The sequence below is a fragment of the Chelonia mydas genome, chromosome 1, assembly GCF_015237465.2.
Source record: "Chelonia mydas isolate rCheMyd1 chromosome 1, rCheMyd1.pri.v2, whole genome shotgun sequence".
NCBI lineage: Eukaryota > Metazoa > Chordata > Testudines > Cheloniidae > Chelonia > Chelonia mydas.
In genome coordinates, this window is record NC_057849.1 from 330,258,758 (window position 1) to 330,274,129 (window position 15,372).

At 47.0% G+C, this 15,372-nt stretch overlaps 1 protein-coding gene across 7 annotated transcripts in view; it reads right to left on the bottom strand.

Annotated features, from left to right (window-relative positions):
- Positions 1-14,241, bottom strand: part of LOC102935534 (semaphorin-3D) — a 188,660-nt gene extending 174,419 nt beyond the window's left edge. For 2 of the 7 annotated variants that reach the window (XM_037889257.2, XM_037889263.2), the window contains exon 1: positions 13,879-14,241. Coding sequence is in view for 3 of the 7 variants with exons in the window: in XM_037889253.2 (XP_037745181.1) it covers positions 13,701-13,796 (96 nt within the window). In the remaining 4 variants the exon portion in view is untranslated. Of the gene's footprint in view, positions 1-9,237; positions 9,383-11,179; positions 11,269-13,700; positions 13,855-13,878 lie in introns of those variants that run through there. The other 5 variants (XM_037889258.2, XM_037889255.2, XM_037889254.2 and 2 more) reach the window with 5 other exon arrangements.
- Positions 14,242-15,372: the final 1,131 nt, after the last annotated feature.

Here is a 15,372-nt window from a genome sequence, read left to right on the forward strand (position 1 = left end):
GGGTTAAATCCTCCAAATCAAAATACGACCTCAGATTCATGTGTTTCTCTGTGGATCCCAGGATCATCCACATAGAGACCCTGTGTCTCTATATCAGTTCCCAGTCTCCCTGCAATAAACCTCCTCATGATAAGATGTAGCCTCTGAAGCTGCATAGCCCACAAAGTTCATCTGGTAGCCCTCAGAGGCTGCAGGCACTAGCAGACTAATTTAGCATCGTTTATTTTAGATATTAGCTCTCATTTGACTTTGTTTTTAATTCTAGTTGCTAAGTGTTCAACATGCATCTTAACTACTGCAATATCCTCCTCTGTCTTTGACACAGACAACTGCAACCTTGCTCTCCCGCCACGCCTAGGGTGACCATATTTTCCTAAACTGAAACCAGGACACCCAGCTGATGATCAGTTGGCAAGAGTGAACGGGACAAATGCCCAGTTTTGCCAAAAAAGTTGTGATGAACAGAGCTTAAAAAGGGGACTGTCCTGGCCAGAATGGACTATATGGTCACTCTAGCCATGCCCCAAGTCATTCAAAACACTGCTGCTGAACGTCTTCCAGGCTCATTACTCTAAAGGCTACATCACTCCTATTTTTTTGGATCCCTTCACTACCATATCAAATACAAACTGTTTTTTGCCTTTAAGGTCTTTCATGGGTTAACTCTACCTTACCTACCTATTACATGAGACCATAAGAGCTGCCATGGTCCATTTTGCCCAGTATCCTGTCTCTGACAATGGCTCATACCTGAGCTTCAGGAGGAGTACACAGAGCAAGGCAATTATGGAATGATCCACTTCTGTGTTCCACTCCACTACTACCAAGACATCAGTGCCCACCTCCTCTCTGCCAGTGCGGCTAGCCTTCATCAATACTCCAATTATTTCCTCAAACATCTTCATGCTTTCTACCATGTTGCCTCTTAGAAGGAGGTCCCTGTAAAAACCCATGTGTTATCCTGCTTCAAATCCCTCCTTAAGACTCACCTCTGCCAACACAACACAAGGGACAGACAGTTGGTGTGCCAAGATGATTGTTTGTCATACTAACCAGTCTTTTCATTATTACCCTGTTTTCTACCACACCTGTTTCTTGGTCTTCCCAACCTGTTCAGACCATCTAAGGTACTTATACCATAATCATAGTATCAAAGCACGACACAATTGTTAATGTATTTATCCTTACAACACCCCTGTGAGGTCAGGCAGTGCTATTATCCCTGTTTTGCAGATGGGGAACTGAAGCACAGAGAGACTAAGTGACTTGCCCAAGGCTCCCCAGGAAGTCTGTAGTGAAACAGGGAACTGCACCCAGGTCTCTCAAGTCCTAGGCGAGGGCACTAACCACTGGACCATCCTTCCTCACCTATTTTCTCTTCTCATATGCTAAGATTGTAAACTCTCTATTACATTAATGCACTGTGCTTAGTACAACTGATCCCTGACTGTGGCCTCCAGATGCTGCTGCAATACAAATACATTAATAACAATAATCATTTTGATTAGAAAGTGTCCCCTTCTTAGCAACTAAATGAATTTATAAACAGAAATTACAAAATGTATATATTGCACAAGCATCCCTAGTACTAAGAAGGTGACTTAAGAAATATAGAAAATGTATACAAACAGATCAGCATCTAAATCTTTTCTCCAACATTTTCCATGACACATCAAGGGATCTTTAATCAAGAAGCATAAAATTACCCTGTAGATACAAAGCCTTGGAGTAGCTTTAAAGGAATATTTATGTTCTTAATAAAGGTTTCCAGGCACTTGTTACAGAAACATGAAAGGTCACGAAACTGATTAAAGGATCAATTTTGTGTGAAAGACTGTGAAATTTCAGATATTGACATGCTGCAGCAAAAGAGACAGCAGATGTATCAGTAGTCAAGAAAGAGAGGTTCAAATTGGAAAACCCTTAGGGTATGTCTACACTGCATTTAAACACTCACGGCTCGCCCATGTCAGCTGACTCTGGCTCGCAGAGCTTGGGATGTAGGGCTATAAAATTGCAATGTAGACATTTGGGATCAGGCTGGAGCCCAGGATCTGAGAACATTCCCCTACACAGGGTCCCAGAACTTGGGCCTGAGCCCAAATGTCTACACTGCAATTTTACAGCCCTGCAGCCTGAGCCCTGTGAGTCCGATCAGCTGACTCAGGCCACCTGCAGGTGTTTCACTGCAGTGTAGACATACTCTTAGAGCCCAAGTGCCCATGCTCTGTTATGCCTGGAGAAGAAGCATATTTGCAATAACACACCACTACCTGTCATTGCCAGCACACTTTATTATTTGTCTCTTTTAGGTGTGGCGACTTTGGGATCAAAGCATATTATTCTATCCAAAGCTTTCATGCATTATAATGTGTTACCAGAACCGATAAAAAGTTACAAAGATTGTAACATCCCAAAGATAAATATCTACATGAACATTAAAATATATTTCTTCCTCTTTATATTTTTAGCAGATACTTTCGCATTTAATTTGAGAGTAAGATACATGCCTTTTGATGTAAGCAGCTAGTCAAAAAATCAGGGTCTAGTGGGTTGCTCCAGGTAGGAGCAAAAATTGATGGAGTTTGGTATTTTCTTTGATGCAGTCTTGTTTATTTACAAGGAATAGACAGAGTCCTGCTTCTCTGAACGCAGAAGGAACCAAACAAGAGATAGCTTCTTTGCTTATAGACTAAGCCTCTTTAGCTAGCACCAGAACCTTTCTATATGTTTCTCCAGGGTCACACTATGCTTATAGGCTTCTGCCTGGCTTTCTTCCTGCCTCTGAGTCTCTCTCAAATTCTGAGTGTTCCGCTCTCCCTCATACACACACACACAATTCTCCACCCCTTCAGTCCAAAAGTCCTGGGCAGGTTCACGCACCCCTTAGTCTTAGGTGGGCAGGGGGGCTTGTCATTAACTTATCCTATGTTAACTGAAGAGTGTGTTCATGCAGTTCACACCCAATCTCAAAGAGCTTTGTGATCATGAAGTCACCAGCACTTCTCATCACAACAGTATTCTTTCGGGGGTCAGGAGGGGAGAAAGCAACGTTTTTGGGCAGTGAAATAATTCTTTGCATTTTCTCTCTTTTCATTACACCACAAAAATGATGAGGAACAACCACAATTTTACAGAGTGAGTCACTGACAACTTCCAGGGGGATAATATAAAGTAGGTATGCATAATGCACATACCATTAGATATAGTTGTACAGAATGTTAAACTCCTAGCCAAACATCAGGTTGGAGAATTTGGACACATCTGGTATCAAAATCATGCTTAACATTTGAAGAACCTGATCTTACATTACTTTGAGGCACTGATTCAGGAAAGCATCCTCATTAAGGGCAGCACTTAAACACAGACTTAACTTTAAATGTGTGCAAATGTCCTATGACAGTCTCACTGGTATACGCTGAGATCAAGATCAAGTCTGCAATATTTACATTTTTAGAACTGGATATTCCAGGAAGATGGGTAATTTCCTCCCCCTCTCTCCAAAAAAAAAAAAAAAACCAAAAAAAAAACCCCACCCACCCACCATTCCGCTAGATTGAATCATTACATTTTTAAAGACTTTTTTTCTTCTGCACAACATCTGCTTCCTGCAGGAATCCGATTCACTGACTAATTGTCAACTATTTAAATTCTGGGTTTTCTCTTTTTAAAAGTGACCACATCAAGAGAGAGAACGCACACAGCTCTCCCCTCTGTGTACACACACATGAACAAGGTTAGAATGCTAAAAAGTGCTGTCTTGTGTAAGGGCCAGGGGACAAATATTACTGAAGAGCAGAGTAATATATACAGCACCCTATGAGGGAAATTCACCCTCCGTGCAGAGGGTCCTCATCATTTAAGCTGTGATGCACATTTAAGGTCCACTGGGTGATCTTAAATGTGCATCACAGCTGCACTCAGCTAATGTCTGAGCCAGCAAGATTCCACGTGGGAGACAAGATTGTGGAGTCTTTGCACCTTAACTAGTACTAATGTACTATGCTACTCCTGAGAAATGGTTTGACTAGGAAAGTCCACTGATGTATGAATTAATTAATTTATTATTATTATTTATTATTACTATTATGGTAGTACTCAAGCACCAACCAAGAATGGGGCCCCATTGTGCTAGTCCCTGTACCAACACATAGTATTAGATAGCCACTGCCCCCAAAGAGCTTACAATCTAAATAGATAAGACAGAACCAGGGTGAGGGAAGAAGGAGAACACATCACAGAGTGACCAAATGTGATGGTGGCAAATGTCATGTTAATTCCCGCGACACTTTTTGAAGTTGGTGTAGTTAGGAGGGGATAAGCTAAATGGAAACAAAAGTGAAGGGAGAGGGAACATTAAAGGGAAGGAGGTTCAGGGGGGCAGGGCAAGGAAGAAGGGGGGGGGCAGATGTAAAGTAAAGCTGATGTGAAGAGACTGAGGGAGAGAGAGGAAGAGAGTTGGAGCAAACAGCCAATAAGCATAAGGCAAAGAAAGTCCAGTCAGAACTGTAGAATGTTTACTTTACTAGGTAACAGTATCAGCAGGGGTTCTATATTTTAATCGGATTTTCCAGTTGTGTTGGCAGGGTTACTGGGTGGTGCAGTGACTTCGCTAAGGTCACATATAACTGTCTAGATTTTAATACCACACCCATCACCAAAAGAGTTGAATCGAGTTAGTGATTCAACCCAGATGGGAACCCAGGTTCCTCTTGGCTTTCCCTTATTTCTTCTGACCATTAGGTCAGGTGGCCTCCATAAATTATTTGGCATTTTCTGTAAAAATCCACATTATCCTGGCCACAACACCAAAGTGGACTTTTGGAGGGGTGCCTCGCTTTCAAAGAGCTGACTCATTATGGATCCATTCCATTTTATGCTGGATCCCTCTATCCAAGCGAGAAAAGAATTTTACGGGGTTTTATCACTCGCAGTCAGATAACATGTGAGTGATTATGCCGTATGCCGCTGGGTATGTGAAAAGTAAAAATAGAGGGTAGGTGCTTTTAGATTAAATACAGTAGGATGGCGGGGAGAAAGAAAAGCATTAAGGATGTATATGGGCCTAATTTAAACATTGACTCATTGCCATTACTAAGTTTGTAATACATAAAACCCAGACAAAGTTGTTAGGGTTTTTTTTAAGCAGCATGACTGAGGTTCAGCACTATAAAAAGATTAAAATAGCTCACACATCAAATAAAAGGTTAGTTTGCACATGAATTAAAAGGAGTCGCTGCTCTTCATGTTTCAGATGCCTTGAGGGAACCTTTCTTCTGAGCTTTTCTGTTGCTTACTGGTAGCAGAAAAAATCCCACCAAGCAAGGAAAGCAAATATGTAACACATTTACTATATTTATTTAAGTATTTAGATTTCACAACTATTGTGTACCTTAATTGCTTTACCAGGATTAAAAAGACAATGGGCCAAAATCTAGCTCTGGCTGAAATGGGCTGCTTTGACAACACAAAACTTCCTGATTGCCCCATGTAGGAAAAACCCAATGCTGTAGGGCTGTGTGATGAGACGTGCCCTCATCCCCCATTCCTGCACTCGGTGCCAACTAGGTGCACCTGCAGAACATGCTCCATCTGGAGAAGTGAAGCTTAAAAGGGAGAGACTGGCCACACAAACAGCGGGAGGGGGAATTTTCTAGGAGCAGGAAGGCTGCCAGGGACGACTAGTAAACGCAGCTAACAAGGGGAGCTCAGTCTGAGGCAGTTGCGAGTCCTTTCACTTCCCCTCCCTTGTTTGCAGCAGAACTGACACTGTGAGACTGATATGGACAAGGAGCCCTGGAGGGCTCCTCGAATCCAGCGACTAGGGAGAAAGCGCCTCCAGGGAGTAGAGGCAAGTGAGCTGTAATTGTACTCAGAAATGCCCTCCAGGAGTGACCTGAACTCTCACCGGGAACAGTGAGGTTGCCCAGGAGTAGGTACTCCAGGAGGTGACCTGGGGTAAGAGACTACAAGTGAGTCCGGGCTGAGGGTCGTCCAACTACAATTGGTGGAGAATGAGGGCATGAAGGTCTATGCCTGATAAAGAGCCTTGAGACGGACCCAGGTTCCTCCAGCCAGTGAGTGTTCTGGAGAAAGAGTGGCTATATCGAGTGGCACAGAACCTTCACTCAGGGTTAATGAGAACTTAGCTACTGGTACCATGTAAGCATTGCCAAGACATAATGCAGCTACCTCATCATATTCTCTGTGTGGGGCATCTAGGGCAGGATAAGAACTTGCAATGGTTACTGCCCTACTTTTTCTGGGGAATGGGGGGTACAGCACAAGGTTAGGGAATATTGCTCTTCCTCTCCTGAGTGTCAGTATTTGGCAGCTAAAAATGTTCCAAAGGCCCCCTTGGTCCCAAAGCCATTAGTGGAAACCCCATTTGAAAGAATAGGGAGGATATGGCTGGGCCTTTAGAAAAGAGCTCTGTGGGAAACCAGTATATACATGTAGTAGTGGACTATACCTCTTGCTACCTGAAAGCCATCCCCTTCAGTTCAGCTAAGGCAACAGCAATCACTCCCAAGCTGATGAGACTCATTGCCTGTGTAGGTTTCACTGATCATAAGAACATACATAAGAACTGCCATAATGGGTCAGACCACTGGTCCATCTAGCCCAGTACCCTGTCTTCTGACAGTGGCCAATTCCAGATGCTTCAGAGGGAATGAACAGATATTCATCAAGCGATCCATCCCATGTCATCCATTCCCAGATTCTGAAGGGCTCCAACTTCACCATTCAGGTGATGTGTGAGCTATGCTCCCTCTTTAAAATCAAAGCCTTGAAAACATCAGTGTACCATCTGCAGACAGACAGCCTCATGGAAAGATTTAACAAGACACGGAAGGACATGTTGAAGCAGATAATCTGGACCGAGCCTAGGCACTGGGACCAGTTCCTCCTGCTGTTTCTCTTTGCCATGAGAGGCAACCCAGGGTTCTCACCATTCAAACTGCTCTGTGAATGCCAGACCCATGGAATCTTGGATGTGTTGCAAGGAGGTTGGGATGAGCAAGATGAAAATATGCTCAGAATGATCCAATGCATCATATGTCTAAGGGACAAGAGCACCCAATTGTATATTTAAGGAGAAAGTTGTTCCTCAGGGAGAGATTTAATTCAATTAGTGAGAAGGAAGCTCTGGATATCTAGTGGATTGTGGACTCCCTCAGCTATTATATGCTGGGTAGTCCCTTTTCCCAAATCACAGACCACATGCCCTTGTGGAGGCTACACTACACAAAGGACTCAACCCTCTGGATTATGAGCTGGTATCTAGCGCTCCAGCCCTATGGCTTCTGGGTACAGCACCACACAGGGAAAGAGCATACAAATGCAGATATTTTTTTCCCCAGGGAGATTGGGACGGGAGAAATGCTTGAGCAAGAAACTCTTCTCGTGTTGAGGGTGGGAAGGGGTGCAGGTATGTGATGATCCACTGACAGAAAGGCTACTGAGCATTCCTGCACTCAGGCCCACCTGCAGAACATGTTTCACCCAGAGAAGTGGCACTTAAAAGGATGAGACTGGCCACACAAACGTAACGGGAGTTCCCTCGCATCATGGAACCTGGGGAGAGCCACCTGGGATTAGAGGCAAGTGAACTGTAACTGGACTCAGAAAGGACCCTGGGAGTGAGCTGAACTCTCACAGGGCTCAATGAGATTGTCCAGGAGTGGGTGCTGCTGTAGGGGATCCAGATGCAAGAAATTCAAAGCTAAGTCCAGGCTGAGTGTCAGCCAACTACAGGCTGGCATAGTGGCTCTGTCATCAAGTGCAGTGTAGAGACTGTGGCCAGGGAAATGTGGACAAAGACAGGAAATCCAATTGATGCCTGGCTGATCAATCAGCCTATGTGGAGCTGGGTGTAAATTACAGGAGCCTTCAGGCTGCTCTAATATATGCTGAAGACCACCCTGATCCCCAGCCAGCCCTGGAATGAGGGAAGATAAAGAGTTTAAACACAAGCTGTCTCTAGGTAAGCACACAAAATTACTGGTCATGCGAACATTTTGGCTTTAATCTCTCTTAGCCCTAATTCCGCATCTGTAAAATGGGAGTAAATAATAACTCCTTATCTCACAGTGGAGTGGTGAGGTTAAACTCATTAATACTGATAAGGTGCACAAATACTATGGTCATAGGAGCAAGATAAGGAAATAGATTTTATTTTCAGTAATAGACAGCCATCAAGTCTGAGGCATTGGGTGTAATATTTTATAGAAAGTTAAAGTGAATTTCTTTCGTGGGCTAGAACCCACTTCATCAGATGCATGGAGTGGAAAATACAGTAGCAGGTATTAATACACGGCACATGAAAGGATGGGAGTTGCCTTACCAAGTGGGAGGTCAGTCTAACGAGACAATTCAATTAACAGTAGGATACCAAGGGAGGAAAAATCACTTTTGTAATGGTAATGAGTGGCCCATTTCAAACAGTTGACAAGAAGGTGTAACAGTAGGGGGAAATTAGTATGGGGGAAATTAGGTTTAGGTTTTGTAAACACCCAGCCACTCCCAGTCTTTATTCAGGCCTAATTTGATGGTGTCCAGCAATGCCCTTCTGCCATGAACATCTCTACCCCGATATAATGCAGTCCTCGGGAGCCAAAAAATCATACCGCGTTATAGGTGAGATTGCGTTACATTGAACTTGCTTTGGCCACCCTGCTCCTTGTCCCCTCACCGCTCCGATGCCTATCCACACACCCCGCCCCCTGACAGGCACTCACCGGCAGCGGCGGGAAGCGGAGCAGCCCAGCCCCAGCCCACTCCACTCTGTCAGCTCCCAGGCGCGGCACCCCGCTTCCTGCCGCCGGTGAGTGCGGGGAGGTTGGGGAAAGGATGCCCCCTGTACTCACCTGCGGCGGGAAGTGGAGTGCCGTGGCTGAGAGCTGGCGGAGTGGAATGGGCTGGGGCTGGGCTGCTCTGCTTCTGCTGCTGCCGGTGAGTGCGGGGAGGTTGGGGAAAGGATGCCCCCGCACTCATCTGCGGCGGGAAGCAGAGCATCGCGACCCCAGCCCGCTCCGCTTTCTTTTCCCCGGCCTCAGCCCCAACCATGTCTCTGGGGGGGGCGGGGTTTGGGGAAAGGTCCTGCACTCACTGGCAGTGGGAAGCGGAGCAGCCCAGCCCCAGCCCGCTCCACTCTGCCAGCTCCCAGCCGCGGCGCTCTGCTTCCCGCCGCAGGTGAGTACGGGGGCGTCCTTTCCCCAACCTCCCCTCACTCACCGGCGGCAGGAAGCGGAGCGCTGCAGCTGGGAACTGACGCGCTGATCCGCCGGAGTGCTGCTTTACCACGTTGTATGCAAACCGGTGTCATATCGGGTCGCGTTATATCGGGGTAGAGGTGTACATTGGCCAAACCAGACAGTCTCTACGCAAAAGAATAAATGGACACAAATCTGATATCAGGAATTATAACATTCAAAAACCAGTAGGAGAACACTTCAGTCTCTCTGGTCACTCAATAACAGACCTAAAAGTGGCAATTCTTCAACAAAAAAACCTTAAAAAACAGACTCCAATGTGAAACTGCAGAAGTGGAATTAATTTGCACACTGGAAACCATCAAATTAGGCCTGAATAAAAACTGGGAGTGGTTGGGTATTACAAAACCTAAACCTAATTTCCCCCATACTAATTTTCCCCTACTGTTACTCACACCTTCTTGTCAACTGTTTGAAATGGGCCACTCATTACCACTACAAAAGTGATTTTTCCTCCCTTGGTATCCTACTGTTAATTGAATTGTCTCATTAGGCCGACCTCCCACTTGGTAAGGCAACTCCCATCCTTTCATGTGCTGTGAATTTATACCTGCTACTGTATTTTCCACTCTATGCATCTTATGAAGTGGGTTCTAGTCCACAAAAGCTTATGCCCAAATAAATTTGTTAGTCTCTAAGGTGCCACAAGGACTATTCGTTGTTTTTGCTGATACAGACTAACACGGCTACCACTCTGAAACCTGAATTTCTTTTGTAAACTTTTTTTTTCTTTGTAAGAATATGGCAGCTTTTTAGATAGAACAGAGCAGGCGATGCACTTATGACCAGATTTGTAAAGGTATTTTAGGCACCTACGATGCAAATATAGCCTAACTACCACTGAAACAAAGCCTAACTTCTACTGAAACCAATGGGAGTTGGGTACCAAAGTACTTGTGAAAATTCCAATAGGAATCTTATCTGTATCTTTACTTGCTTTTAGGTACCCTTACACCTTTACATATCTAGTCCTTAGTGGGAAGTTATTCCTTTGACCTCCCTCCCTCTCTGGTGCTTCCGGCTAATTGGCTGTCAGTTGGACAGCACTTGGGTGAAAGAGGAAAAGGAGACTTCCAGGCCTAAAAGACAAATGCACTGGAGCAAAAAGACTTTGCAAAGATAAGAGTTTTGAGAGCTCAGGGCTATATTCCTTTCACACCCAAACTCCCCCTGACTTCAGCAGGGTTTTGGATGCAAAAAGAAAGTAGATTCATTCCATAATGCTGAACACTAAACACAAAGGTCCAGATCCTCAGATGTATTTAGGCTTCTAAGATCTTCTATACTTTCCACAGTATGCATCCGATGAAGTGAGCTGTAGCTCACGAAAGCTTATGCTCAAATAAATTGGTTAGTCTCTAAGGTGCCACAAGTACTCCTCTTCTTTTTATTGAAATCAATGGAAATTAGGTGCCTAAATAGCTTTGAGTATTAGAGTGAGAAAGTCTGCACATATAGCATCTCATTAAATGATTATGGCATTTTGAGCGGTTAAACTACAGATGCTCTAATTTACCTGAGTACTTGTGACTTTGTTACTTATTCCCACTTGTGTTATACTATGGATGGTGCACGTGGTTTGTTTGGAGTCTATTTTATAACTTGGAGTTGAGGATTTTTTTGTAATTAGTTTATTCTTTGTTTGCTTTATAATGCTTTGGCAGTCATATAGTAGTTTTGTGTTTTTAATTAATTGTTATTATAATTATTGCATATTTAATGCATAGCATCCCAATGATTTTGGGTGGGGACACTTTATAAAATAAATTATTTATATTTAATTTTCTAACACGGTTTTTGAAACACACACACACACAAATCTCTCCTTGAGCCTTACCCCACTCAAGTCAATTGCAAAATTCCAATTGACTTTAATGGATGCAGAGCAAACCACTAATCCTCACCATGGTATCTGTAGGGGCAATCTCCCTCTGAAAACCACTGTAAACAAAAAGGTACATCATCATTCTCTCATCTTCAGCTGAGTAAACTACTAAAAGACAAAGATAAAATGAATTATATTTCATACATGTAATCATTCAAGTTAGAGGAATATTGGATAACTACTTTGCAGTGTGTTAATCCATTCACTAAAGATTAAAATGGAATCCAGTTATTCCATCCTACTTACTACAAATGAAAAAGAATAGTAAAAGGTGATTGAGTATATTATTGCAACTAATGTTATAATCTGCATCTGTGTAAAGACAGAGCTATGCAGATGAGCAGCTTGGGAGCTGCTTTCTGAGCAGACAAGAATGAGCTGTTTGGTCTGACTGCTACCAAATCATCCCTGTTGTTCTTGGACAATTTTTTTTGTTTGATTTATTTTGTCTTGTTCTGTTTCATGGAAATCTAAGTGGCTGCTTTGTAATTCTTCATTACCCAACAAAGACCAATCACATCACACAGTGTGGAATGTTTCCGCTCTAGAAACAACAAAAGCCATTTTCAATATTTATAATGAAACAATGAGCTCTGGCAGCTACACCTGGGCACCATCTATCCATTTGCCTGTACAAAGCAATATACAGCTTGTTGCAAATTTGAGGACGTTAGCAATATCATTCCAGTGAACACCACAGGACAAACTGGCACTGAGATACTACACCACAGCTGGATACATCTGAAGAAAATAAACAGCTAGATCAAGCTCCGCACTGTAGTTAGTAGCTGAGCTTGAGAAAGAAACATGCAGCATTGCTCTCAGCAATTGCAACTCCAGAGTTCAATTGAGTTGCATGCACATACAGTAGGATTGCATATGGCCACCCACCTGTGTCATTCCTTCTCCTTCATTGTCTAAGGAAACATTTCAACAATAACTGGTTCAAAAAGCACTAAGGAATTCCATACAGGTACATGGAGGAACTGATCTGTCGACCTGTATGGCCTCCTTCCCCATAGTCTGAATACCTAAACTCTGGAACACTTCCTGTGTCTGTTTAATTCTGATCCAAAGCAGTGCGTTTCCCACTCCCGGGGAAGGGATGGCAATGTAATGATAACCTGGTGCAGTGGTTCAAACCTATCGACTGTCCTGGAGGACTCACAGTCGGGCATATTACTCTCTCTTTCTGCAGCTCTGGGAGGATACCCCCCTACAGTGTCTCGCCCTCCAGAAATCCAATCAAATGAAAAGAGCTGAGCAAAGTTCAGCTCACAAATTATACTGAGCAGGCATATAACACTTTCCACCAAGTGATCTCAAAGTGTTAAACGGTGGGTAAATATAACTACCCTCATTCTACAGAAGGGTATGCTGAGGCACAGTGAGCTGGAGGGACCTGCTGAAGGTCACAAAGCAAGTCAGGGGCAGAGCCTGACTCCCAATCTCCTACTCTAAACATTATAAATATATATTACCCACCTCAGTGGTTCATATTAATTACTCCCCTATTTGTGCATGAATTATGTGCAGTGTATTAATTAAGTGCAAAGCCAAAACACCTGAGCGGATGATAGCAACGGCCTGAACAGGGCCCGGAGAGTGCTTGGGTATCCACCGAGCCCCCAGGGGTGCCCACACTGCAGGCGGTCGGGCAGCTGCAGACCCAGCTGTGCTAGCTCGATGACGCCCCAGGAGGTGCGGCCAAGTGTCTGGCACCTGCACCGGCGCTGCATGGAGCGAGCATCTGCTGGGAGCCAGAGAGCAGGCGCCCACCAGCGCACCTCTGCAAACGCCCCCTACTTAACCACACGCCAGCCACCCTCTGCTGGGAATCCGCCACAGATTTGCAGAGAGCCTCGCAAAGCGTGAGAGGTTTGGCCGGGCGAGACAGCCCGAGGGAGGCTGCCTGAGAAAGAGTGGGGAATTGACCCCAACCCCACTCTCCTGCTGCAACCCAGTGCCAGATCCGCTCATGCAATGATTTGTGTCCAGGGATAAACTTCAGATCAACTCACGCAATGGTTGCTGCGTGTAGTTTGCCAGCGGGTTAGTCACCCGCTCTCCTGCCTGAAACGCAGAGCTGCCTGGAGATCAATCCCTCTATTGAAAAACGGCTGTCAATGAGCGTCTCCATTTAACTTTTCTTGCCGTAGACAACCCCCCACCCTCCAACTCTGGATGCACCTCGGGTCATTTCCCCCAATGGGAACTGCCCGCTGCTGAGCGATTGAATGAACATCGCAAACCCCTCTGGAAGGGGGGAAACCTAGGGGTGGATTTTACACGTGAATCCGCCACGCTGCTTTGCTTCGATTAGTCTCCGAGCTGCCCCGGTGAGCAGCCAGGGGAGACTCACTTCCCTTGCTCACCCTCCCCCCCAAAATCACAGCCTGCCCCCCGCTGCCCCCGGCTGGGGGCGGGGGGGGGCAGCCCAGGCAGCAGCATCCCGGGCAGCCGGCTCCCTGAACCAGCCCTTCCAAAGCAGCCCCTCTTCCGTCCCACCCAGCCCTCTGCCGGCCCAAGCCGCAGCGCACCTTAGGGAAAGGGTCGCACCGGCTGCCGTCTGGACGCTCGCTGACCGGCCCCGCCGCTCGCGCCCAGCGCGTCTGTGGGACCGTGTCTGAGCCCATCCGACCCCCGGGAGACTCGCCCCCTCTGGAGCCAGCCCTGGGGACCTGCCCTGCCAAAGGGGCGGGCGGAGCCGCACGGTACCTGCCGGGTGTCGCCGCCGCAGGGGAAGGAAGCCGGTCCCGGGAAGGAGACGCTGTTGCTCCGATAAGAGCCGCTGGCCCTTCACTGTTGCACGCCCCGGGAGCGAGCGGCGGCTGCTCTCCGCAGCCAGGGAGCAGAGGGCGCTGCTGGCCGCTCCCCGCCAGGCAGAGGTTGCGCCGCTTGGGCGTGACGCGACTCCGGTGTCCCGCTGCGGCTGGGGGCTCTGGGGCGAGCGGCTGCCGCGGCTCTTCTCGGGCCGTTCGGGGCGGCGGAGTTTCCTCCTTCCATCACCGCCCCCCCCCCCCCCCCGCCCTCTGTCTCTCTGTCTCACACACACACCCCCTCGGGCACGTTGGCTGGAGTTCCCGCACACGCCTCCCCCCACGGGCCAGCGAGCGCACACGGGCGCGGCGGCGGGCCCCGGGGGGGGTCCGCCCCGCTGGCCAGCAGCAGGCAGCTTGGCGGGCAGTGAAAGGGCGTCGCGGACGCGCCCTGTGCGCGGCAGCCCTTGGCAGGTGCCACGCAGCCTGAGCCCGAGAGCTGCGGCCCAACAGGCCGGCTCCCTGCTGCACTGGACAGCGCTGTGCTCGTGTCATACCCGCAGCCCCCAGCGGTAGGCGGGCAAGGATCCCGCCCGGGACCGCTGGAGCTAAATGCCTGCACCTCTGCTGCGTGGGCTGAACGCTGGCCCTGAGCGAAGGCTGCGGCGGACTCATTCAGCTCTCAGTCTGGATGCCGCTAAAGGGGGCAGAACACCCCACCCAAGAGGTGCGTGGGTTACACTCGCATGGCCATAGGCCAGGTCCCAGCCTGGGACACAGAGCTAGACATTGCACGCAATGCCAGCACCATCTTGGGCAGGGGCAGTGGCCACTGAAACTTGGGTGGAACCTAGCGGCCTTGCTCAGGGCTGTGAACAGTTTCAGCACTGTAGTCAGGCGGACCTGACCCCTGGGGTAGAAGGGTTAGAGCAACAGAAGGATTCTTCCCTCAAGCTCCCTACCCTTTCTCGGAAAGACGGATTCTCTACATCTTTGGGAAACCCCCTTCCGGCAATGCAGGGAGCAGCCTTACAGCGGCACAGCTGCAGCTCCATAGCTGTGCTGCTGAAGCATAGATGTACCCTGACCCACAGCCTATCCTAGAATCATAGAACTGGAAGGGACCTCCAGAGGTCGTCTGGTCCATTCCCCTGCACTCAAGGCAGGACTAAGTATTATCTAGACCATACCTGATGGGTGTTTGTCCAACCTGCTCTTAAAAATCCCCAATGATGGAGATTCCACCATCTCCCTAGGCAATTTATTCCAGTACTTAACCACTCTGACAGGAAGTTTTTCCTAATGTCCAACCTAAACCACCCTTGCTGCAATTTAAGCCCATTGCTTTCTGTCCTATCCTCAGAGGTTAAGAAGAACAATTTTTCTCCTTCCTCCTTGTAACAACCTTTTATGTACTTCAAAACCGCTATCGTGTCCTCTCTCAGTCTTCTCT